Source organism: Siphateles boraxobius, unplaced genomic scaffold (genome assembly GCF_051911475.1).
Source record: "Siphateles boraxobius isolate OS27281-9 unplaced genomic scaffold, OSU_SipBor_1 77, whole genome shotgun sequence".
In the NCBI taxonomy this organism is placed as follows: Eukaryota; Metazoa; Chordata; class Actinopteri; order Cypriniformes; family Leuciscidae; genus Siphateles; species Siphateles boraxobius.
Genome location: NW_027509205.1, coordinates 19890001 through 19917628, shown reverse-complemented (window position 1 = coordinate 19917628; position 27628 = coordinate 19890001). Strand labels below are relative to the sequence as shown.

At 36.6% G+C, this 27628-nt stretch overlaps 3 protein-coding genes across 6 annotated transcripts in view; 2 read left to right on the top strand and 1 right to left on the bottom strand.

Annotated features, from left to right (window-relative positions):
- The first annotated feature begins 212 nt into the window (after positions 1-212).
- pdyn (prodynorphin) lies at positions 213-4822 on the top strand. The gene is made up of 4 exons (XM_077217898.1): positions 213-276; positions 2329-2512; positions 2720-2857; positions 3930-4822. Exons 3-4 carry the CDS (start codon positions 2732-2734, stop codon positions 4560-4562), a joined length of 759 nt encoding a protein of 252 aa, XP_077074013.1. The 5' UTR covers positions 213-276; positions 2329-2512; positions 2720-2731; the 3' UTR covers positions 4563-4822.
- An 844-nt stretch (positions 4823-5666) lies between these two features.
- On the bottom strand, positions 5667-17591 carry gmeb2 (glucocorticoid modulatory element binding protein 2). 4 transcript variants are annotated; one of them, XM_077217894.1, is made up of 10 exons: positions 17514-17591; positions 16929-17097; positions 16769-16848; positions 14996-15120; positions 13729-13832; positions 12436-12593; positions 11134-11202; positions 10917-11054; positions 7536-7658; positions 5667-6712 (listed from the first exon to the last, which is right to left on the bottom strand). In XM_077217894.1, exons 2-10 carry the CDS (start codon positions 17060-17062, stop codon positions 6141-6143), a joined length of 1503 nt encoding a protein of 500 aa, XP_077074009.1. In that variant the 5' UTR covers positions 17063-17097; positions 17514-17591; the 3' UTR covers positions 5667-6140. The 4 variants fall into 4 exon arrangements, with proteins under 4 accessions (XP_077074009.1, XP_077074012.1, XP_077074010.1 ...); XM_077217897.1 differs by having other exon boundaries at positions 11134-11172; positions 17514-17571; XM_077217895.1 differs by having other exon boundaries at positions 16929-17104; positions 17523-17563.
- Positions 17592-18033: 442 nt separating this feature from the next.
- scp2b (sterol carrier protein 2b) overlaps positions 18034-27628 on the top strand; it is a 16204-nt gene continuing 6609 nt past the window's right edge. Inside the window, exons 1-5 of the mRNA XM_077219178.1 lie at positions 18034-18138; positions 19601-19754; positions 21075-21174; positions 24054-24183; positions 26266-26345. Coding sequence (XP_077075293.1) covers positions 19663-19754; positions 21075-21174; positions 24054-24183; positions 26266-26345 — 402 coding nt within the window. The 5' untranslated portion in view covers positions 18034-18138; positions 19601-19662. The remainder of the gene's footprint in view (positions 18139-19600; positions 19755-21074; positions 21175-24053; positions 24184-26265; positions 26346-27628) is intronic.

Below are 27628 nucleotides of genomic sequence, written 5' to 3'. Positions count from 1 at the left end.
TAGCCCTTTCGGCGCACTCAGTGTCCAAATTTGTTTACTTAATTTCATTCATGCTTTCAAGTGGACTATATTAGTGGACTAATGCAGGGAATAGTCAATGAGGGTGTAGGGGGCGATTTCGGACACAGACAGTGATCGCACAACAAAATTCAATGACGTCAAGGGTTATCGTGCGCCTTGGTTATCAAGGCACACGAGATCCAGGTTAGCCATTATGCTTTCTCCAATGGTAGAGCCACAGACTCTCGTATCTCCCAATAATGAAGACCATCTCTGGTAAAATCTCCCACTGACCCACATTCTTAAAATGACTTAAATACTTAATTTTTGAATGGTAAATGGTGATTGGTCTTTTCTTTATTTATATACAAAAACCAAAGCCTACCAAAAACTTTAAAACAATTATTGTACTTTTACTTTATTCGTTCGCAAACAACACTTTTGCAACCACAAATGATATCTTACAAGAATTCACTACGTAGACGGCTCGTTCATAAACGGAACAAGGTAACCTACATTAAGCTGATATTGATATTACAAAAATATGCATTTTAGTAACTTGTTTGAAAAGTCTATAAGATAGCTAGCGTTAACAAATGGCAATTTTGGTAGCTTACCAGTATCACACCTCAATAGCAGCACAAGTGTTTTACAATACAACCTGAACACAATAAGTACATTGTACTTATTTTTCAATGTAAGTAGTACTTAAAGCCACTTAATATAAAGTGGGACGAGCATGTTTTTTCACCTGTTTTTAAATAGACAGATAAACAAGTGTGCAACCATCTTTAGAATTTTGTGTTTGAACTTCTATTTTTGCGGTAGCTCTCCCAGCTAACAATTTGACGTTCTGGGAACATTGGTTTTTGGTTCCCAGAACGTTCTGGGAATGTTCCCAAGAACGTTCCCTATTGGTTATCCAGGAAAGTTTTCTCAACGTAAATAGAATGTTCCCTTAAGGTTAAGGGAACGTTCCGGGAACTTATTCGACAATCGACTACTGTGGACTTCGACCGAAAACCGGAAGTAAATACAGGTATCTGAGCTGGCTGAATTAACATTACTTTTATTCAAATCTTTCACATCTCCTGCAGTCAGATTCACCGTGTTAACTCTGAATAAAATCACTCACATGGCTGTGCACTTGTAATGACACATCAAGGATGTTAAGAGGCTAAAAGCAGGTTTAAAACTTGCCCCATTTAAATCGACAGGGTGCAAATTTTAAAAAGAGGATGATGAGCTCAAATCAGCTCAATGTTAAAGTTGACCAGAGTTCTCCTTTAATTAAACCAAAAAATAACCTACAGGGAACGTTCCTAGAACGTTCTCGTTTGGTTCCCAAAAAATGGGAACCATACAGGAACGTTAGGGGAACATTCTGTGTTTGCTTATTGCCTCGCTGTTGAAGAGTAATTAGCTAGTGAAGTGGATTTACTTATTGTAGAGTTAACGAAAGTTACCATGAGTGTTGTAATGTTTGAAGCGGATTTCATAAAAAGATGTCAGTAGACTGAGAAGATCTTACCTTCACCCTGTGGAAATACAAAAGACAGAACACAACGAGCGCAGCGCTGAAAAGGGGCGGGGCTACATAAGCTCGCAACAGCAAAAACATTAATACATGCCATTATTTATCAAGATATTATAGACTTGCATTTCACAAGCATATTACAAAAATGTTAGTGTTTTCAGAAGGTTTGATACTATTGCTATGCAGATTCATTAGAAATGAGTCATATTCTGCGACACTTTAATATTTACTGCAGCCGTAGACTACATCTTTCCTTGAATCGCACACATACACACTAAATAAATGTTGGAGTTCCAGAAACAGAGAGTGGTTTACAGAATCCATTAAGTAGGAATGATGTCAGGTTAATGGAGGACAAAGACTGATATCCGGGCCTTGATCTCATGTGGATATTTTATAATCAAAAGTGTAATATCTGGCACTAAAAATGTTTAGCAAAGGACTTGCAAGGACATTCAAACGAGGAGCTTTGACAAGAGAACACAAGCCTGCAGCCTTGAATTAATACAACTCAATAAGTTACCCATGGCACATCCTTCTCCTCAAAGTGGGTGTGTTTATAATTCCATGTAAGACTATGTATTTTACCCTTAAAACACTGTGAAGTGAATAATTAAAACCCATAGGGAATATCTATATGATGTTAAAAACCATTCATAACAGTTTTGCACTTCATAGTAATTTCATTATCATAGCCTATTATTTTTATTAGCCAAGCTATTGTTGATGTGACGCCATCACCGTGTGGGTGGGACCTGTCAATTAACTGGCTCGTTGTTCTCATTGGTCAGATAAACGTTCATTCGGAGGGCTGTGTGGGCTGCGTGAATAAAAGTATGGAGACTGGCTTGAGTCCAAATAAGAGCCGTGGATGGATAGAGTGACTATTGAAGGACAGAACAAAGAAGTTTCAACCAGCTTCACCAAGTGATCGCCTTGACACTTGGACAACAAGAAGCTCTATAGGTACTCAAGGTAACGGAGTAGATTTATTGTTGGCACATTTGTCTATAACTGTATACAAAAGGTTTTGGATATGAAACTGGTAAGAGAAAGACAACATAGACTAAATAACCTCAAACATCAGTGAATTCTTCAAAAACCTCCCTGAAGAGAAGATAAAGTGGATCCTGTGAGGAAGATAGTGTCAGTTGTGTTATGTTTTCTTCTTTCGCACCACAGGAATCCCAGTAAATGATGGAGTGGTATGTTTTGGTGTTGATGCTGAGCTTGCCAACCTTGAGTCAGGCAGATTGTTCAGCGCAATGCCTGAGATGCGCGCAACAGATCCCCGACCTGGACACTGCAGTGAACCGCTTGGTAAGATCACCTTCAGTTCTCCTAATTTTGAACCACTTATGACCAGATATAATTCGCATGCGCTTAATTTTGTGATAAATGTGATGCACGAGCAGGGCAAAACGGATAGAAATGGATTTCACTTTGTCGTTACTGGCTCTGTACTTGTACTGTTCAGAAAAATAAAGTTAGCATCTAATCAGAAGGGCAGATAGTATGTAGCATTAAATTAGCAAATGAAGTAGAAATGGAAGTATAATGGTAAAAAGAATGAAAAACAGATGCAATGAGTTTTAAACAAAATGAAATAAATAATAAGCCTTTATAAACTAACAAATAGAAATGCCTATCTGTAATGGAAACATTTAAAAATTGAAAATGGTAGATTCTTTTGTCATTTTTTGCAATTAAACTCTTACTGGGGCGCGCGCGTTCAGCACCATGGAGAGGGCGACAATATATACGCGCGCTCGTTTAGATTAGCTATAAACGATCTTGGGAAACCCTTTTTCATTGATGTATATATACTGAGGGAAAAATTATATATTTTGCAAGTACAGAAATGATAGTTTGCACAATTAAAACAATTTATGCATATAGTTTCGGTAAAAAAAGATATAGGCTAGCCTAAATCCCGAAAATGAACCATGGTTTTTACTAAAAAAAAAAACATGGTAATTGTAATTAAACCATGGCAACCACAAATCAAAAAAGGGTTTGCTACACTAACCATAGTTTAACCATTATATTTGTAGTAAAAGTGTGGTTATACAAATTGTAATCAATCCGCCAAATAAAATGTTCTTCGTACTTGAAAAGTTTCTGCATCAAACCCAAATTGTTCCTAATCTGATATGGTTCTGTTTTTGTTAGGTTCTTTTTGAGATTGAAAAAACACGTTAAATATATTGTTCTACAGATCGTGTGTAGGCTACTGGTTTCTGAGCTGTGTGATGTTTAAAAAAAAACGAAGAAATTAAACGTTCTTTTTGGAACTTTGGGCATCAGATTGTAAAACCCTTTAGGTTCTATAACGGAACTTTTATTTTCAAGAGTGCACAGAGTCAAGTTTGTCCCATTTTTCTTTTTGCAGACTTGTACTTTAGAATGTGAAGGAGCAGTCCCATCTTCTGGTACACTAGACAGATGTGAAAAAGCTTTACAGGAGCTTTCAGATGAATTAGCGGACCTCGACCCAGACGACGACGGCGAACGAAGCGCCCTAAACGCAGAGGATCTCCGAGACAAGCCATACAACCTGGTCAAACGATACGGGGGATTCATCAAGAGGATCGATAAGAATAAAAATAAAATTTTCGCCTCACCCTGGAAGGAGAACGCCATTCTAAAAGGATTGTTCGCGAAGAAATACGGAGAATCCCTTTCGAAACTGAGCGAGCGAGACGTCCCGTCGTTCACGGAAGACGACGAGGGCGACGATATTACGGCAGAAAACGAAACAGGACTTTACAACAACGAAGTTCCTTTGAATGAAGTCAAACGTTACGGTGGGTTTCTTCGCAAATTCGTTCCTAAACGAAGCGACTTGGTGGACAACACCAGCCGGCAGGTGTTACAGAAGCGATATGGTGGTTTTATGCGAAGAATTCGCCCGAAGTTGAGATGGGACAACCAAAAGCGATATGGCGGTTTTTTACGGCGCCATTTTAAAATCTCCGTGCGCTCTGACGAAGAGCCCTCATCGCACGAGGACTATGCTTTATAGGCTGTATCATATATAACTCAATCAGAACTCATTTTGCCTACGCATTGCCCACCCCTCAAAATGGAACCGAAATGGCTGCTGACCTCTGGACGCTATCAATCATCCACTTTCAACCTGTCAATCATGCCCTCAGGACGTTTCAGTGACCGACCACTTGTTGTTTCCAGTGAACTTTACCCCATGTAAGCAATCAATACATAGCTACTGCAAATAATGCTTGTTTAAGATGACCAATAAAGGGCAAGACCATTACCTGCTAACATTGTTCTGGTAATGTTTTGTGTGACTTTTTTCCCTCCAATTCAAATTTTTTTCGAGCACATTACAATTTCTAATAAATAACATGAAATTGCATTGCTATGTTACTATACGATTTACTAAGGTTAAACCCCTTTTTATTCTAATCCAAAAAAAGATTGCTTATCTTTCAGGAATTTTCCATCTTAAAGGGATAGTTAACTCATTGAAAATTATTTCACTCACCCTCATGTTGTTTAAAACTAATACGAGTTTCATTCTTCTGTTGAACACAAAACAATATATTTTGAAGAATGTTGATAACCAGACAGTTGATGAAACCCATTGACTACCATAGTTTTTTGTTCCTACCATGGAAGTCAATGTGTGTCGTCAACTGTTTATTTACCAACATTCTACAAAATATGTTATTTTGTGTTCAACAGAAGAAAGAAACTCATACAGGGTTGGAACATCTTAGGGTAAGTAATGAGAACATTTTCATTTTTGGGTGAACTATCCCTTTAAAGTCAAATCTCAAGGTGCAGAATGTTTAGATAAACAGCACCACCTATTGTTCACAATTACAAGTTGAATACAAAGCTTGAAAAAAGTCCTCTAGTACTGTGATAAAGAAGCACTCAGTGATACACAAAAAAGCACCATAGAGCTTATGATCTATGCTGATTATTCTGTCAAACAGCTAAAACACATTGTTTTACTATGGTAAGTGATTTAAAAGACTGCAAAACAGTCCACCGTGGAACTTCAAGGAATATTCAGCCTATTTTATATCGACTGCCTATGTAGAATTGGATCCCACCCCCAATCCATGATATCACGTTGTTGATTATAAGGTCAATTTGCTGTGTTGTACAATCATTGTGTATTTATTTTGAAAGACAAGATGGTTAATCAATTTTAAATAATCAATGATGAGTCAGGTACAGATACCATTGTAATGAAGTAATCTCAGACATACTAATATGAAACATCAATATGAAAAAAATTATGTGCACAGTATAAATATCGAAGTAAGCGTTACATCAAAAACACATTATAACTGTAAATTATACACACTGGTCAAACACAGAATTTTAAGGATTAGCATTTAAAATGTCCTTAAACAGTTTATCCTGTATTTCACCACATTGTAATCAGTTTACAATGAAATCAAAATGCAATGCAAACAAAAGACTTTCATTACCAAATCATGGTTGTTTTTGCAAAAAAAAGTTGCAAATTCCTCATTAAAAAGCAAAAAAGTTCATCTTCCGTATACAAATTATATGATACATTGACGTTACGTGCAAAAAAAAAAAAACACCTTGCAGGAGAATTTCACTCCTGGTCATCTCTCTGTTCTGTCGCCGCGTCTGCTTGCGGCCCGACGGTCTCAACGATGGCAGTGTTTATGCTACTGACAGTACTAACGGGCACAGCGACTACAGTGTTGCCTGCAGCGCCCCCTGCTGGTGCTCCCAGGTTCTGCAGCGTGGCTCCTCCGCCCATTGTGACCAGCTGAAACGGACTGACCACTTTGACAAACGTGTGTCCCGCGGAGCCCTGTGAGACGCCGGCAGCGCTCAGCATGGTCAGATTGGAGCCGTCGGGATGCAGTTCGGCCCCCCCGGGGGACGTCAGGACCGTGTATCCGCCGATCAGCGGAGACTGAGTCTGAGCCGACAGAGGGATGCCGGTGAGCTGTGTGATGGGCAGGGTGAAGTGCGTGGACTGGGCGGGGGTCGGGGCCACGGTGGCGGGGCCCGAAACGGCACGGGTCAGACGGGGCCGTTTGGCAGTGGGAGGTGAGGTCACGGGGGTCAAGGTCATCAGGACGTTGTTGAGGTGCTGAGATTTGCTCTTCAGCTCTTTGGCGCGTTTGCGATGCTCGTCACACTGTTGCTCTAGGGCTAGAAATGCAAAGAGTTAAAAAAGTCACTTCTCAAAAACTTGCTTTGGTGATTTTTGTGATGAAAATTGCGATAAAAAAAATCCAAGTTTTCTGTGATTGTTTATAGGGCTCCACAATGTGTTGTTTTATGTGGCTATTTAATAATATTAATAACCATTATTATTATTACTATACTTATTATTACTAAATAAAGCTAAATAAAAAATAAAAAATCAAGCATTTAAGAAAATAATATAATAATAATAATTTTATTTTACATTACAACTGTAAAATTACAATAATAATATTTATGGCTGTCTTCATTTTTTTACTTTTAAATAAATTAACTTTTATTTTGACAACACCTCAGGGAGCACCTTGAATCTTCTCATTAAAAGTTTAGGAAGATTCACAAAACACAGTGCATTATTTATTATATTTATTTAATTTACATTTTATATTTATATTTATTTAAGTTCCCTTTTCAAATGGGTTCAGTATTATGTTGAGTATACAATTCTTTTTTCTACTTTTTGTGTATTTTATTTGTTTCTTACTTCTTTTAAAAGTTCGAAATAAATATTTTCATTCATTCATTCATTCATTCAATTAAGTTGCAGCCATCGCAATTTGATAATCATATTCGATTAGATTTCATATTATTCATGCAGCCCTAGTGCTTAGTAATGTTTTCCTCTTTAAAAACCTGATGCTGCCACCACACACACACACACACACACACACACACACACACACACACACACACACACACACACACACACACACACACACACACACACACACACACACACACACACACACACACACACACACGTACTGACCAACTAAGCTGCGTGTGTACTGTTCCCTACAGCGGTCCATCTGGCTTTTGTGACTGGAAAGAACTTTCTTCACCAGGTCCAACATCCCAAAGTTCTGGACTATATTGTTGAGCAGAGCGGCATCTATTAACAGATTCATATAATGAATGATATAGAATCAGTCTGAAGTTTAATAGAACATTTGTGTGCATTTGCAGCATACTGAATCACAAAAAAACAGACATGGAATATATTTACATAAATGTCTTGCTTCAGTTAAAGCATTATATTAAAATATATATTCATATATGTAATCTGTTCTTTTACCTAATACGAATTCAACATTAAACAACAAGAATATAATATATATATTATTCTACATAATGAATATGAATATAAATATGCAATGTTATAAAACATTAATAACATTTAAAGTTAAGAATAATAACCCTGGCTTATAACCATATATATATATATATATATATATATAGAACTTAAATAAACATTTATATTTATATTACACTTATCTTATTTCAGCTAGTTTCTCATTTTAAATAATAAACTAAAACTTAATAAAAGCTATTTAGACATAAAAAACTATTAAACATGACAAAAACGCACAACAAAATGCCTAAATATTTAACTATAATTAAAATCAAAACATAAAATAATACAAATAAAATCGAATCTAAAATAGCATTTCAATGATACAAACTCATTTACCACAAACTGAACATTAAACAAGAATATAATCTGATGCAATGTATTGAGAATACATACAAATATTATATTAAAATAGATCTATATTTTATTACACTAATAATAATTATATAGATATAATTATTTTACAACTTTGACATCATACAATTATGAATGTGAAATATTTCATATTAATATTCTTATTAATGTGACATATTTCATATTAATATTCTAATTAATACATTTATATATATATATATGTATATATATACACTCACCTAAAGGATTATTAGGAACACCTGTTCAATTTCTCATTAATGCAATTATCTAATCAACCAATCACATGGCAGTTGCTTCAATGCATTTAGGGGTGTGGTCCTGGTCAAGACAATCTCCTGAACTCCAAACTGAATGTCAGAATGGGAAAGAAAGGTGATTTAAGCAATTTTGAGCGTGGCATGGTTGTTGGTGCCAGACGGGCCGGTCTGAGTATTTCACAATCTGCTCAGTTACTGGGATTTTCACGCACAACCATTTCTAGGGTTTACAAAGAATGGTGTGAAAAGGGAAAAACATCCAGTATGCGGGAGTCCGATGGGCGAAAATTCCTCGTTGATGCTAGAGGTAAAGGAGAATGGGCCGACTTATTCAAGCTGATAGAAGAGCAACTCTGACTGAAATAACCACACGCACAACCTTGATGCGGATGGGCTACGACAGCAGAAGACCCCACCGGGTACCACTCATCTCCACTACATAGAGGAAAAAGAGGCTACAATTTGCAAGAGCTCACCAAAATGGGACAGTTGAAGACTGGAAAAATGTTGCCTGGTCTGATGAGTCTCGATTTCTGTTGAGACATTCAGATGGTAGAGTCAGAATTTGGCGTAAACAGAATGAGAACATGGATCCATCATGCCTTGTTACCACTGTGCAGGCTGGTGGTGTTGGTGTAATGGTGTGGGGGATGTTTTCTTGGCACACTTTAGGCCCCTTAGTGCCAATTGGGCATCGTTTAAATGCCACGGCCTACCTGAGCATTGTTTCTGACCATGTCCATCCCTTTATGGCCACCATGTACTAGGGCTTTGACTCCGAACTTCGTTATTCGAATAGAATTAGAATATTTGAGAAAAAAAAAAAGATATTTGAACGAATATTAGGCAGCCTTTAATATTCGAACCTGTTATGGGCATTATTTTTTGTAAATGTGTTTGTTTGTAAACTTTATTTTAAATTCAGATTCCGAGGCTTTTTCACGCCTGGTGAAGTTGTGAATCACGAGCTCATTAGAAAGGCAATTATAGGTCATCTGGGCTCCTGTAGGTGACGTTAGTGTCCTGGTTAGCGCAGCGCATATTTTATATATCAAAACAATGGCCGCGTCAAAGCCTACAACAACAACTCCTGACGAGGAGTTCGAATCTACACTCCTGACAATTTGAAAAGCAACGTTTGCCGCTACTTACATTTTACCAGGTATTCGTTCACTGTTAACATCCTTCTGTGAACGATAAGCCCCGGCTTCTTTAATCATTTTGACATCGATGAGCTAATGTTAGACCGCTGAACTTTTAGTCATCATGAAAACAAACAGAGCGTTGCGTAATGGAGTGCATCAGAGGAGCATCAAGAATATCAAATACATTGCCGAGAATCTCTTATTTGCATCTTAAGTTTATTGCCAATAATAAGGACAGGTTTGCGAAAAGTGTAGAACTCGGTGACGGTAAGCTCGCGCAAAACACATCTTCAGCACAGGAACTCATTTAAACGCATCTGATTGGCCGATGCGTTCAACAGACATGTCTGTGATTGGCTACAATGCTCAACGTTGCAAAAGCACGTTGCAAGTACCTTTAATGCAGAGGTAAAAATATAAATAAAACTGTAATAACCTATGCACTTTTCATGATTAGGTAAGTTAATCGCGGCAGCTGTAATCTTGTTCACATTTGTTTTTCTGATTAACTGTTTTGCTCTATGAGAAAGACAAGGTAACAATATATTCTGAGCTTTACTGAAAACATTCGGGGCTTAAGCCCCCTTAGCCCTAGCGCTGCGGCATTTAATGGTCAAAATATTAATAATTAATATTCGAATATCAATATTAATAAACAAACAAACTTCAAATATGGTTTTGGGCAAAAGTCAAAGCCCTACCATGTACCCATCCTCTGATGGCTACTTCCAGCAGGATAATGCACCATGTCACAAAGCTCGAATCATTTTAAATTGGTTTCTTGAACATGACAATGAGTTCACTGTACTAAAATGGCCCCCACAGTCACCAGATCTCAAACCAATAGAGCATTTTTGGGATGTGGTGGAACGGGAGCTTCGTGCCCTAGATGTGCATCCCACAAATCTCCATCAACTGCAAGATGCTATCCTATCAATATGGGCCAACATTTCTAAAGAATGCTTTCAGCACCTTGTTGAATCAATGCCACGCAGTTCTGAAGGCGAAAGGGGGTCAAACACAGTATTAGTATGGTGTTCCTACTAGGTGAGTGTATATATATATATATATATATATATATGCGCATGTATAATAAAAGTGTTATAAGATTATGGAAAACAAATTCAGTTTAGTGTGTCCAAACGTTTGACCAGTGGTGTACAGGGAAATTAATGTAAGCGGGCTCAAACTGATTGCACATCATTGTTTAGTATGAACAGGTTTAGTGGCGTAACTCTGACCTTTGACCTGCAGTGGCGGGTCTTGGATTCGCTCCTCGAGGCCCTTGAGAATCTCCTGGATCTGTCTCTCCAGATCCTCCATGACTTCCTCCAACAGCCCAGCATCCCTCAGTCCTCTCCAGAAGGTCATGGTGTCCTCTGACATGGAAAATAACGGCCGGTGAAAGAGTTAGACCAATTAACTACACAGATCGTTTAAAATGTCAGACACTCTCACCTCCTATTGCCGTGACCCATTCAGTGCTGTCGTCACCATCTGTGGAAAACGAAGCTGAACATCCATTCACTGAAACAGCAATATAAATTAGGACTGTCAAGCAATTAACATAATTAATCGAATTAATCACATAATGAAATGCCAATTAATTATTTGAATCAATCTCTAATTAATTGCACCTCAATTTTCTGCTGAGAAATTACCCCAACAGATATTTTAAAGTCATTATTGTGTTTGACGAGAAATACATTGAATAGACATTACAAAAAGTAGCGTTAAAAATAAATATTTTGATTCAGCATAGAATTTATTACACATAAACGTTTAAGGCTACAATGTGGCTTTAGCATTTTTTTTTTCAGAAGCAGCATCTGAAGTGGCATTTAGGTATATTGATACAGACTGTTTAATGTAGCTCAGAGGTGGCATGAATATGAATGAAAAATGAAATGATACTCTAAATATTAAACAAAAACCGCCAGTAGGTGGTCATTGAGTCGTTCACTCAACCGATTCATTCTAACGGATGATTCAGGAATAAAGCAAGTGAACATCTCTATGAACGAGTCACAGAATCATTGGCTCACTCGTTTTGTTAAAAAACACAGATTCATTCAGTAATAAAACTGTGTGTGTAAAACTACTCTGGCTTTTATTGGAACCTGTTTTCATTGCTGAAATTGAGCAAAAACGGACAATATTGAGTCTAACATGTAACACAATATTACCATATCGGTATTGGCCGATATATGTTCATTTTTAATGTTATTTATTTTTAAAGAAAATGTGGCCGATATATTAAAGCAGAAAAATAATGGATTATTTCCTTCAGTTCAGAAACCTCAGATGCGCACTGTTCACCATGATGGTTTTGAATTGCTTCACTTCAAAAAAGAAAATACAGTACAAGTCTGTCATATAGGAGACATACAATTATAATGAGAAATTTATAATTCAATGCTGAGAAAAATTTTATAAAAATTTGGATTCAGATTTATCAGCCAATATATCGGTTATCGACTTTCAAATATAAAGAATTATCGGTTATCAGTAACAGCCAAAATCTTCATATCGGTGCGATGAAGTATGATGGTAAGATGAAGTACAAGTCTGAGTTGTGTGCGTTAAAAGCATTAATCATTTTTAACGTGTTATTTTTTTCTATTATTAATCATAGCAAATTAACGTGTTAAACATTATCCCTGCTCAAACAATTAATGGCACTACCATGACAATCATTCTGAAGTGCAAACATATATGAAAGTCTACGCATAAACTATTGAATTGACTGTGTGTTGGTACCGTCCACTGAGGCGGGGGTGGCGGGAGCTGTTTCTGTGGACTGCTGGCTGCTGACAGACACTCGTGACCCCACCAGGTCAATCTTGGTACTGCGGCAGGTGTTTGAACACAGTCTGGAGTGCTGATAAAAGTCCAGCTCACCTGAATCCATGATCTTCCTGGAAGAAGAACCAGGAGATACAGCTGAACAATAGTTCCTTCATCTTCAACAATATAAGGAAGACTGGAACTTAAAGTCAACATAAAAACACAATGTCTCCATTTACTGTTTTAATATGTGTACCTGATCTTATTGTGAACAATTCCTCAAAGCACAGTATTCCAAAGAAAAAATAGCCATCTTTTATTAATTTCACTTTTGTAGGAGTTGAATGATTTGAATTTATGGTATACACACCATGTTCAAAAGTTTGGGGTCTTAAGACTTTTTAAAGTCCCCCTGTGATGAAAATCAAGCTTTTAATGTTGTTTACATGTCTATGTGGTGTTTTTAATATTCTTTAAGATAAACCATGTGTAAATTCAAGTCAACATCATTGCTGAATATTTTCTCCTTAAAACTGCAGTGAACCAAAGACAGTCTCAAACTACCTTGTAACCAATCAGATCAAAGTGTGATCGTCAACGATTGGATCTCTGAGCTGAGTGAGTGAGTGGAGGCGGGGCTCATTTTCATATTAATATCACCGCTAAATCAGGCAAGGGTGTAGAGTTACATTCAAGATATGTTAAGGCATGAAGAAATTTTTTTCCAAGGAAAAATGTTTAAATATGTAATTTTGGATTAAATGATTGACTACAGGGGGACTTTATAATGTTTTTGAAAGCAGTCTCTTTCAAAGGATCAAAGATACAGTAAAATATTGTTAAATACTATAAAAAAATTACTGTTTTCTACTTAAATATAATTTTAAAAAAAATTTCCTGTGATCAAAGCTGAATTTTCAACATTTTACTCCATTACTCCAGTCTTCAGTGTCACATGATCCTTCAGAAATCATATGCTGATTGGCTGCTAAAGAAACAGTTATTATTATTAAAAATGTTGAAAACAGGTGTGTTTAGAATAGAATGTTCAAAAGAACAGCATTTATTTGAAATATAACACTTTTTGTTAGTTGTTACTAACAATGTAAAAAGTCTTTACTGTCACTTTTGAATAATAGGCATCCTTATAGAAGAAAAGATTAGTGAGACAAGTGTTTGTGCTTTATATTTCACCATATATCATATAAAACAGTATTTTGGAATGTATTTTTAGTTGATATTCTTTTACTGCCCAGTGCCACAAACCTTAACATGGTCCCATTGAGGCGAATGGCTCTCTTCCAGTCCTTCAGCGTGGATTTTCCCGCTATATAGACAAACTCCTTGGGACTGATGAGATGATCGTTCAGCTGCAACACAGCAAGCCGTTCAGTACAGACAGTTATATATCAAATCAAGCACATATGAAATGGTCTATGTGGCGAGAAAAATGTATTACTCAAAGCGGCACATTTGTAAAACAATTACACAGCATCTCACTCATTGCTTACAGATCTTTTCTGAAATTATTTATGATTATTTTCTTAATTTGTATTACAAGATGAAGCTTCTATATGATCATAAACATTATCATTCACATCTGCTCTTTCTTTAATAATGCTGCTTTCCTCATTTTAGAATGAAATCCATCAAATCTATAAAAGAACAATTATTAAAGTGTGGGAGTTATGCAGTGACTACAACTAAACCTTATTAAAATACTGTATATCATTAATATCTTTTATCAAGACATTAAGATTTTCATGCAGTTTGAGAAATAGAAAATCGGTTGTTCTTATGTAAGATGGTAAATCAGCAAACATGATAATTGACCTTAATAATTGAGTTATTTTAATTTTTAGAATTAAAGATAAAAAAAACATTTGTAAATTCATGTGTTTTGAATAATATATATGTTGTTTTTATGTGAGATGAGTAATTAGCACCAAAGTTATTTACTGTAGTTTTTATTAATATTTTGAAACAGTTTTCATTTTTTATATGTTCCCAATTTCATTTTAATTTTAGTTAAAGTTTAAAAAATGTAGTTGTATGTTTTTGACATTTTTAGTATCATTATTTAAAACATGTCTATGTAGTTTTTAGTCATTTTTATTTCTGTTTTGATTGTTTTAGTAAATAAAGATAAGCAGAATTAAAATAAGAAATTTTATCTTGGGAACTAGCTGAAATAAAATATAATTTTTGTATATTTCATTTTATTTCAGTTATCGTTTATTTTATTTCAAAGTAACGAAAATACTTTTTATGGTATTGGTTTTAGTTAAGTATGATAGCCCTGCACTAGCACTGCATGGTAATAATTTAAACATACTAATAGTATTATTTACTTTTTTTTTATTTCTCAAGGAAATTAATGGATTAGCTAAAAACAGAAAAATATATATGACTAATTGTGTATAATTATCTGAATCGACAGACATCCCTAGTTAAGCATAAGCCTTTAAATCAAAAAAGATCATGAGAAACGTAAGTTAGAAGTGTTGTAAAATAGACTGCATCATGTATTTACCTGCACACATTTGATGTTGATCCCGGGACACACAAACTTCTTCCACACGAGGTTGGCTTTGCTGTCCCCACAGGTTATCGGGTAGAGAATATCCCCCTCAACATCCGTATCGTCAGATATTTTCACTGTGTAAATATGAACGTGACATGTCTATTGTTACGCCAAATAAAAGAAAATCGGAATTATGATATAATATGCAGGGTTATTTTATTGTTAACTAAAACCATTCAAAAACATTTTTATTACTTGAAATAAATTTAACAATAAAACTTATTTTATTTCAGTTAGTTGCAGCTAAGCAACATTTCTCATTTTCGTTTTAAGTTAAAAGAAAATCTTAAAGTGCCCCTTTTATGCTTTTTCAGATTTTACCTTTCATGCAGTGAGTAATATAGCTGTTTGTGAATGTAAAATTTCTGCAAAGTGCATGACAAATACAATTATTGTATCCTAAAAGAAAGAATCTATTCTGAACTGTTTTTGAATTCTAGTCTCACTTCCTGTTACAAACATACATAACAATATAACAAATTTCCATAATGCCAACATATGGTTTTCATTGGCTGCCGGCGAAAAATGTCTACTTTGCATCTCAAACACTGTAGTTGTAGCTGAGATGGGAAGAGTTTGGTTCGTGTGTCGACATGTCGAATTTAAAAGGATTCACACTCGAAAAGACCAATCACAACAGACTGAGCCGTCTGACCAATCAGAACAGAGTAGACCAATCACAACAGACTGAGCCGTCTGACCAATCAGAACCGAGTAGACCAATCACAACAGACTGAACCATCTGACCAATCAGAGCAGAGAAGACCAATCAGAACACACTGAACCATCTGACCAATCAGAGCAGAGAAGACCAATCACAACAGACTGGGCTGTCGGACCAATCAGAGCAGAGAAGACCAATCACAACAGACTGGGCTGTCGGACCAATCAGAGCAGAGAAGACCAATTACAACAGACTGGGCCATCTGACCAATCAGAGCAGAGTAGACCAATCACAACAGACTGAACCATCTGACCAATCAGAGCAGAGAAGACCAATCACAACAGACTGAACAATCTGACCAATCAGAGCAGAGTAGACCAATCACAACAGACTGGGCTTTCGGACCAATCAGAGCAGAGAAGACCAATCACAAGAGACTGGGCTGTCGGACCAATCAGAGCAGAGAAGACCAATCACAACAGACTGAACAATCTGACCAATCAGAGCAGAGAAGACCAATCACAAGAGACTGGGCTGTCGGACCAATCAGAGCAGAGTAGACCAATCACAACAGACTAGTTCATCTGACCAATCAGAGCAGAGTAGACCAATCACAACAGACTGGGTCATCTGACCAATCAGAGCAGAGTTGACCAATCACAACAGACTGGGTCATCTGACCAATCAGAGCAGAGTAGACCAATCACAACAGACTAGGTCATCTGACCAATCAGAGCAGAGTAGACCAATCACAACAGACTGAGCCATCTGACCAATCAGAGCAGAGAAGACCAATCACAAGAGACAGGGCTGTCGGACCAATCAGAGCAGAGTAGTCTCGCGTAAAGGCGGGGTTTAGATAGACAAAATCTTCGAACTGACGGTTTCAGACTCTTTGAGAAATGAGGCGAGGTGCAATGTATATTATGAGAAAATTCAAATATTTTTGACCTTTGATACATGCAAACCTGCTGTAGGAGAAAACTAGGAACCTTTAAAGTAGCATAATAGGGGCACTTTAATAAAAACTATATCTAAAAATAAAACTAATTTCATACCCAGTACAGTGTCCTTGGGCAGAGAGAGAGTGGTGCTGGACTCAGCCTCGGACTCCATGGATTGCTCCATAATGTTTTCCCTGTGCAGGAAAAGACAAAAGCTGCTGTGAGAGTCTGAAAGAGGTGTATGATGGGAGTCACAACAGAATGAAATGCTCACTCAGACTGTTCCAGGTCAGAAGCCACCAGTATATTCTTCTCTTCATCGCCAGATGAAGTCTGACCCGCGGTGTCAGGGGTCGTAACCACCACCACCTCCTCCATGTGGACGTTCACCTCAGAGGACGAGGCCATGAGGTCATCAGCATCTGACAGCTGTCAATCAGCATCTGATGGGTGTGGAAAGGAAAATGGCCTTTTTATTAGAATTGTGGAGATATTATAGTTTAACCATAGTACTTCAAATATAGCATATAACAACTAATTTGAATAGGTATAGTAATGTGATTTCTACATTGCTATACCTTTGTATTCATGTGAGTTGTAAAAACACTATGGTAAATGGTAATACCATGGTATTGTTTCTTAGTGTAATCAGTAATGACATTTATTAACATTGATTAATTATAATAATCCTGTTCATAGGCTTGAACTAACAGATTAAATATATTTTGAGGTTTATCGCTCAATGTTTACGCGTCGCCCAAATTGACCTAATTAAATACGGGAAAAAAACAGCGATAAATACGTGCGTATATAGAGAAAATGCGCAATTCGAATAATACAGTATAAATCGAAACGTTACCCGCAAGAGTTTGAATCCGTTCGTGTTTAGGAAGCGCTGGACACACAGACACTACTGCGCATGCGCCCCGAAGACGTCACGGGGGCGTGGAAAACAATAGAAATCAAAGTGGATAGATGGAAGTTTGCCTGAAAGCGGATTAATAATATGGGTGGCTTTATGAGCCTCCATGCGCCGCCTTGTGGAAAGTTCATAGTAAGCTGGTCTCATAGTAAACAAGTATCCGTAAGGAACATTTGACAAAAATACAATAAAAGATAAAAAAGAAAAAAAGGCTTGCATAGAACTCTTGCTGTTTTACTGACTTCCGCTTTTATTTATTTTACTATTTCCATTTACATTTATGCATTTCACAGATGCTTTTATCCAAAGCAACTTACATTGCATTCATTTTTATCACTATAAATGCTCTCCCTGGTATCGGAAATCGAGTCCGTGACCTTTTTTTAGGCCTGCAGGGGGCGCGTGATGGCTCAAATCACAACACACTATTAAAACGTAGTTATTTATATATCATTTCGTTTTTGTTTTGTTGGAACAAATAATAATGGAGTATAATCCTTAACATTAAATATATGCAAAGGATAATATCTGACCAATTATGAATGCCTCTTCCCAACAAACGGTGAGAAAAGTACCATCACGTGACAGGTCGCTGTGTAGTTTTTTAATTATTTACATTTACAACTGCTATTCTATTTTTTTTTTCAACTTCTGTTGTAAACGCAGGAGGGATAAGTGTAACATCGATATTATTACCATGTGCTGTGAAACCGTGATATTAATTTCCGGTTTGTTCACAAAATGTTTGACCCAAAATTAAGATTCTGAAAATTCGACCGTCATGTTTCAAACCAGTAGCGCGTGTTTCCCCATGTGAAGTTTAACGAGGAAATGAAGAATGCGTTTAATTTAAATATCATAACATTAATTAAGCATTTCATTTTATAACAATTAGCCAAAAACCATGAACGGAAGTCACGTAATTGTTCGCACAGAAAGGCATTCCGAGTGATTAGTCACGTGGAAAAGCAATTGTTTAAAAGTTAAATGGCATATTTAATCACATATTCAGCCACAACTGTCCAGCAGGAGGAAGCAGAGGCCATCTTCTGTTTCCCTGTGCCATACTCTTTCTGGAGTCTCTCTCTCTCTCTCTCTCTCTCTCTCTCTCTCTCTCTCTCTCTCTCTCTCTCTCTCTCTCTCTCTCTCTCTCTCTCTCTAAAACTTTACATGACGAAAACGTGTGCAACATATCACAAAACAACATGATTTATTCTGTTAAATAAAACTCTCTCCAGCCAGCTGCTTTAAAAGAAAATCAACTTCTATTATCCACAATATGCTGCACTCTTTTCGTGAGGATTTAAAATTTTAACTGCATGTGCACTTTTATACATTTTGAGTTAATTTATCATTATCAGTAGCAATTATCATGGAAATACTTATTTTCAGGTTGTATATAGGCTAATCATGATAATGAACTTTCCTAAATTTCATTGTTTTGCATTGTAAATTCTTAATTCATAAGAACAAATTTCTTGCTCAGATTTGAAGTGTCTTTCTAATTGAAGTTCTAAATATTATTAGACCCCTTAAACAAGTAAAATAGGCCTATTGTGATCTTGTTTTTTCTTATAGCAAATGTTCTTTCTTTGTGAAAAGAAATAATAATAAAGTAGTAATAAATAACATAAAAGGTATACTGTTAAACGAGCATGCCATCCCAAAATCTAATGTCTTTCTATCTGATAGACACACACTGAATATGTTACAGAGTTAAAGGTATCGTTCACTCTGTCCATTAGTCTAATGAGATCTTTATGCTAGAATAGAAGAGGAAACACACAGTAATGTGTGCAGTTTATTGCTGCACTGCTGTAGCCTAACTATACAGATCATGGAGATTATAGGGGAACGTTCTATTACTTAGGCCTATGTTTATTTATAATGATTTGTAAAGCTATTTTTTGTAATGCGTTTTGACTTTTTCAGATTCAGAGAGCTTTAGAGACTTGTTTTTCTCCTTGTAGGCCTACGCATACTTTGAGAATAAAAACGTCACGTTTATTTTGACTCTCAAACAGTGTTTGATTATTCAGGTCTGGCTCGTGGCCACAGAACACGGAAGTAGCGTTTAGAAATACAAATGTATCGCCGATTGTTGGATTGTCAGCGGCCTGATCACCTGTCTGTCTGCTGTTCATATTCACCAACAATGCGTGTCCCACAGGTGTCAAGGTGAGGATGATGATGATCGGACCTGTGTTTACAACGTGCTTATAATTACAGCGTGTGTTTGAGGATGATTCTGCAGAGATTCTGACAGCAGCAAATGGAGGTCATTTACTTTGTGTGTGTGTGTGTGTGTGTCTGTCTGTGTGAGAGCAATTTATTACAGGATTTCTGCATTTGATTCACTACTATGAAACATTCAGATGGTTTTATATGATGACAGTTTATTGATCCAATGATTGAAAGGGATTTCTGGTTTATTAGGGCTCAAATTTGTTTTAATTCTCAGGAATGAGACATTTCCAGCACCTAAAATGCAAAATGCACTGTAAATGTGAAAAGGTAATATGTGTAATAAAGTATTCATTTAAATTATTTTCATTTAAAAATTATTTTTTATGCGTTTCACCCACGAGAAAACATCCATGGTTGTCCAATTGTTCCTGATAAAAAAAGCACACATTTGTGTAGCTTGTTGTTTTTATCTTTCTGTCTCAGCTTGTTCATGTGAGGAAAGTCTGAGACTTCACATGTGTGTTGTGTGATCGTTTCGTCCAGAGATTTTTGTGTCTGGATGTCTTCCTGTGCTGAAATATTTGTATTGAACTTTAAACAGCCCCTTTGTTCTTTTCAGATTGAATATATGGGGCTTTAATATGTTTATGACAGGATGAGTAGAGTGAGAAAGAGAGAGAGATAGGAAAGTATTGTGATGAGATCAGGATATGATGTTTGTGAGCCATGTTACTTCTTAAAGGGATAGTTCACCCAAAAATAATTTACTAGTGATGCAATGATATGAACATTTTCCGATACCAATAATTCTTTATAATCGATAACCGATATATTGGCGGACAATCTAAATGCAATTTTTTTAATCGATTTTGAGAGCTTGATAAACAAAAACAAAAGTCTCACCATTAATATGTCCCAAGTACACAATTATGATGTTCTCATTATAATTTTTTATAGCATATATGACAGACTTGTGCTGCACGACACAGTTTACTGTATTTTCCTTTTTTGTGATTCTAATCATATTTCAAGTAATTCAAAACCATTATGGCGAACAGTGTGTATCTGAAGTGTCTCAGCTGAACGAAATAATCCATTATTTATTGGTTTTAATATATCAGCCAAGTTTTCTTATTGGGCCGATAAAGATAACATTAAAAATGAACAAAATCGGCCGATACCGATATGGTGGCCTATATATATCGTGCATCTCTATCATTTACTGTGGATCACACAGAAGAACTCTTTGAATTGTTCCTTAAGCCATAAGCTATGTTGTGTGTGTCTTTCATGTATCTCTTTCATTCCCAGCTCTCCACAGATCCAGGCGCTGTTGACCAGTGCATCCTCAGGTCTAGAAGGCTTCAAAGCTCACGCTGTCTTCCAGGAGATCAATAAAAAGCTGCATGAGGTACAGGAAAGCCTGCTTGGGTTAATTCATCTGAATTGGTTGGCTGTCGAGGTAAATCCTCTCTCCACCTTAGCGTCTCTGCCGGAGGCTACATCAAGAAGGATCTGAATTGGAGTTATTACTCAGCTTTAATCATGTCAGCTGTGATCCGCTGTCAGGCCTGCTTTTCCCCCGCTGGCTTTTTATTCAGACTACAAAGTTATTGGGTGCCGAAAGGATCGTCATTTCATTAAACCCAAATTCCTTGGTTTTATCTAGACGATCCTTTTCATGTCATCTCATGTGCAACACATACTTTGATGAATCTGCAACGTGTCCATCCCCTCCACAAACTACTGTTTCATGACCCGCTTTATACCTCAAATCTCGGCCTTTACACGCTCAGCCTCGTCACCTGGTCTTACTTTACAGGAATAGGTATTCTACATGTATTGTTTCGAAATCAGACAAAAGGAGATTTTTGTTTTCTATACGTTGGAGGTATATACACACACACATTTATATATACACACTACTTAATAGTAATGAACCCCCATCCATACTGACCATCTTCATTGCCATATGAGATCTGAGGGCAACTTTCAGATTACCAAACCAAGAGGCTACCAATACAAGCATGATAAAGCATCATTATGACCCTCTGAGCAGCCCCAAGAAGTCTGAGTCTGTAAAACGTACATTTTCTGTTGCATCTTTCAACACAGATCTACATGCACCACCCATGAAAGTTTGCACTACAAATTTTTTTTTAATTTTTTTGTCTTAGTAGGCTACATTTGTTTGGTTTCCAATCCAAAAATCTAAAAATTCTTAAATGAAGAGAACATTTTTTTGGGGGAAAAATAAATAAAAATTATGTGAGTTTTTGCTTAAAACAAGCAAAATTATCTGCCAGAGGGGTAAGAAAAAATAATCTTAATTCCAACGGAAACAAGATTATTTTTCTTACCCCATTGGCAGATAATTTTGCTTGGTTTAAGCAAAAACTCACTTCATTTTGCCTTTTTTTTCTCCCGAAACTATACGTAAGATATTATGTAATTTTATTACTTTAGTAAATGCATCTTGATTTAAGAACATTTAGATATTTGCACTGGAAACAAGACAAAAATACTGAGTAAGAAAAGCATTTTTTGCAGTGTGTGATCAGTAAATAAACCTAGGTATTTATACGAAGTAACTTGTCTAATGGGCTCTAATGGGGTTATCGCTGATCCGTTACACTCTCAGAGACACTGATAGTAAGAGATTATCAGACACGTTTCAGCTTCTTCTTCAAGTTTACTCAAATAACGGCCTGTTACACAACAGAAGTAAAACCGCTGCATTTTCCGATCAGTTTTGCTCCATTACTCTTCGATGCAGTGTGTAATTTTACAAGGCTGGAAGGCTGAGAGAGGCGGTTTATGTTACGAGCGCCACATTTCGCTGTTGTTTTTCAGCTGTTTATGACTCTTCATGTGTGTGTAAAAAGCAAGCAAGTGTAAAAAATAGGATGGAAATGTTATATGCAAAGCAAGTGTTTGGTAGCTTTTTATAATCTCTTTTCAAGTTTAAAATCAAGTGTTTCGACCAATTTTATTTTTCTCGATCCTGCCGCCCCTTTTTGATGATCTTTTTGTGTTATATTATAAATATAATGGGTAACACTTTAGTTAAGGGCTGCACGATATTGGAAAAAACTGACATTGCGATATACAGTATATTGCAATATAAAAACCATTTCACTAAATAACTTGAACAGAATTATGTTCTCTATTTGAAAATAATTCATTATAGAACGATTAGGGTGATTTTGTAGGGGAGCGAATCTGCATAGAAAATAATAAATGAATTACAAGCCTAGATAAATACAATAGAACAAAGATAGAAAATGAAATTAACAGTGATTTGTTTTTCACATAAGTCTAACAGTGTTCAGGTACAGAAATTGAATAATCAAATGTAAAATAACACTGCATAGTCTTCACTGAATAAATGAAATATAATTAATCTTTTTTAAAGCTACAAAAGCGATTTTCTCTTTGTATTTTGTGGTATGATTAACATTAATGACAGACAACAGTGGGTATATTACGCTGCTGTCACTTTAAGACCGAATGCACGGATCCAATATAATGATAGGCATTTGTTTTCTTTCTCAATTGTTTGCATTCACGTAAGCCATATGCTACTGTGTTTATGTCAAAATTCCTGTCTCGGTGAGTATTGACATGATTTTGCATGTATGTCAAGCACAAATACACGTGAATGGTTTCAAAACACTTGAATATTTAAACTGACAGGAGCTAAAACACTTGCAAATGATGAATTTTTGCTGATGGTTAAACTTTGCAATAAATCCGAGAAACATACAGATCAACTATGATCTCTATACTTGACATCGCACGTCCCGCGATCATGTGACTGTCGTGGATGGACACATAGCGATATCGATGCTAAAACGATATATTGTGCAGCTCTACATAAATGAATGGATTAACTAACATAAACTAACAATGAGCAATATATTTTACAGCATTGTTATCTTTTGGCAGTGTTAGTTAAAAATGTTCATGTTAGTTCACAGTGCATTAACTAATGTTAACAGATAGAGCTGGATCTTAAAAATGTAGTAGTAAATGTTGAGATTGACATTAACTAAGATTAATCAATGCTGGAGAAGTTTTGTTCTTATTTGATACATGCTAAATAATGTAGTTAAACAAAACCTTATTATAAAGTGTTACCATATAACGTAAGGAGCTTAAAATAAAATGTACACATTCATTTCTGTTTGAGGGAAAAGTTATCTCTTTATCGTTTAAGTTTAGCTGCGGTTCACACGGTTTATGGTGGGTGTGCAACTGACGGTCTCTCTGGTGTGTGTGTGTGTGTAGGAAGGAGAGCAGTTTGTGAAGAAGATTGGAGGTGTGTTTGCCTTCAAGGTGAAGGACGGGCCGGATGGAAAGGAAGCCATCTGGATCGTTGATGTTAAGAACGGAAAAGGCTCTGTTCACAATGATGCCGGTGAGTGTGTTTCTCTGTTATTAAATATGGGTGAGGATGCAGATGCTACGAACAGCTGACCGTTCCTAATTCGTCATTGTCTCGGGCTGGACGCACCTGGATCAGGTTCAGTTACCTCACATGAAAATAGCTGTAGTTTGAAGGAGAGGCTCGATATTTTCCCCAGTAGAAGTTGGACATTTTCATGTGTCTTTCTGAAAACCGTGAACAGTTATCAGAACACACACACCAAAACCCACTTAAAATAAATAAATAAAAAGTTAAAGGTGCACTGTGTAATTTTTTAGCGGCATCTAGTGGTGAGGTTGCGAATTGCAACCAACAGAAGTTACGGTGGCCGACAGGAAGTGATATGGTCGTCTGAGACAGCAGAGAGTAGCAGTTCAGCAATGAGGTTTCTTTACTAAGATAAATTAAGAAATTAGGTTTACTTAATTATTCAGTAAAATGATGTTATTGCGTATATTATTGTTACTTGTTCATCATTGTGTCAGTGTTTTATTCGCTGACTTTAGCTTGCTTCTTTGCACGAAGAACAACATAGTGACTAAGCGCGTTTGTCCGTTTAGGGCTCCTGTAGAAACATGTCAATGTTAGTGGACCCGCGGTGTATGTAGATAGAAATGGCTAATTTTAAAGTAATAAAAACATAACAGTTCATAATGTAAGGTCTTTATACACCACTGAAAACATAGTTATGCATATGATATTGCATTTCTGTCAACAGATCCTCCTAAATATTACACAATGCACCTTTAAATAATAAACTTAATTGAACACAAAAACACACAATGTCATTTTAATCAGTTATTAATCATTTCATACATTTATTTGATATTTTATTATGATGTCACAGTAGGCGGAGTCACTGCCGGTTACTCTCACTGAGTGGCAACATTGGTGTTCAGTTCAAATGCTATAATGCTTTATCAAGTTTATGGGCTGAGGGGATATGACGATATATAACAATGATATAAGTGATCATCCAGATTTATATCTACCTATGTAGTATTTATAGTGTTGTCTAGCACTATAACCCAATTCCTGGCCATATGGACCACTGGTTATTTGGTAAGTATTAAGGATCACTCTCAAGTTCAACTGCCTTTAATTTAAGAAGATAATCTTCTTTTTTACTTTTTTACCTATTAAATCCTGTCATGTTGCAGGATGTTTTGCCACTCAGCTCGGCTGAGTGAGCGTGTGTCGGCAGAAAGTGACGTCAATGCATACACTATATTCACAGGTGTGTGTGTGTGTGTCCACGACCACGAGATTAGTGTGAAGGATGAGAGGAAATGAAAGCAAGCGAGAGTGTGTGTTCGGTCTAATGACCAGGATCAAACCCGCTCACACATGCCGGATTCTGATCCGTTGTGTATCAAAAGCTAAAGACAGAGAAAACGCGAGTGCTGAGACTGTTTTTCAGCTCTCACCCCTATAAATGCCCTAATATAATACTTTTTTATTAATTTACTGGGGTAAAAAGATGTTAGAAATAGTTATACTGTTAGCAAACATCCCAATGCTGTCGGGACCATATATATAAATATGTGCTGTGCGTTTTCCTCTTAAAAACAAAATAAACGCACAACAGCAGTGAGAAAACAGCAGTTAAAAAAGCATCTGATCATAGTGATGTAGATATTTTTGCACCAGCTCTGCAATTCGACACTCCTGTCAAATCACGTCCGTTCTTTTTATATAGCATTTTATACAGTAGATTGTTTAAAATCAAGTAGCTTTACAGTATTGAACTTCAAAAAACGGTGTGAGTCGCTTTCATTCAGAATTACGATTCCAGTGGGTTCATGTTTTTACTCGTGGACATCTGACCTCGACGGACTGAACTGAAGAAATAAACCAGAGTAGGTTTCCTCGTTAAAGAAGGCGGAGCCTTAGAGCTACACCCATTTATTACATAATGGTATCAGCCGGAGCCAACTTTCCCTGAAAGCAGCTTCAAACTTCCAAAATGAACTTATTTTTGGCTTGATTATGAAATAACGTCACTCCAGCTTGTTCTTCGATCTCATTTTAGGTATATTGTGCTCTTCAATGTTCTCCTGTTGTGTTCCTCAGAAAAGAAAGCAGACTGCACTATTGCCATGGCCGACTCTGACCTGCTGGACCTCATGACTGGAAAGATGAATCCACAGACCGTAAGTAGTGATGAAGCACACAGCCAACTCACTAAAAGAACCCTCTGTCTGTCTGTTTCAAAGCAAATCAACCGTCTATCTCAGGGGTTTTCAAACTTTTTGTGAGTGTGGACCACTATTTGTAATCAAGAACTTTCACGGACCACCTCATAATACACAAAATAAAATATATCTACACACAGTCCTTCCTGAATTAATCCGCACCTCTAAATAGGCTTACTAACATTAAAACTATAACTGGTCATCACATCAGTACAACAGCTTGTTAAAAGAAAGTTTACTGCACACAACGGCTGCCACATATTTAATTTATTTATTTACTCAAGCGCCAAAGGGCATAATCAGGTTCATTTCAGGGATGCAAACATGTATGGTCAAAAAAGAGAGAGGTTATCGAAGCCCTCGCCACGCGGCAAATATCCAGATACTTACATTGCCGCCAACCCCTGCCACCCCTATAGGCACATATAGTAAAATGAAATTCAAATAAAGTTTTAACAAAAAAGGTTTTATAAAAAGATAAACCTCACATATTTTAGCCTTTAAATCATTTTTATAAAAAGAATGAGTCAAAAAAAGATAAATTACTTGACATTTACATCGATGCACATTAGCTTATCTTTTATTATTAGCTAATAGTAAAATTCGGTCTGATTTTCCCGTGCCGTCTGTCGTTGCTATGCGCACTCTCCACAACTTAGTTGTGCTTAGTAGCTAATAGATTTCCACCACCGAAAAACGCTTGCTGTAGTTCTGCTACAAGATTTATTTACGGAGAAGAGAAAAACACACGTAGTGTTTGGGTGCACGTGCATTCTTACATTCTTCATTGACTGAGCTTTCAATGTTTACGGAAAGGATGAAGCTGATTTGTTTGTTCTTGTCACATGAACTGCGGTGCGTTTGCTGCATTATGAAAAGTTGAGGTGTTTTCATCTCGCTGCGCCTAAACAAATGAGTGCGTCACTTCAATTATGAGCACACTTGCCGCGCGCCTACATGAAATAATGAACTTGAGAGCGCAAAAGACACGATATGTGAACGGCCTCTTGACGAGCTACCTCCAATCGTGCGACGTGTTGGAGACCCCAGTAAAAGATACGCAGCAAGAAGAAACACTAGCGTTTCACGCTTGCGCGCATACTGCTGTTTTGGCTTGAAGTGTTCTGATTTGCTTATTTCCTATTTACCTGTTTGGTGGAGGCAATCCAGAATTACTGTTGGTGAAATTATAATCAGACAAATATTTTATATAATGGCAAAATATTTGCCTCTGCCGCTTT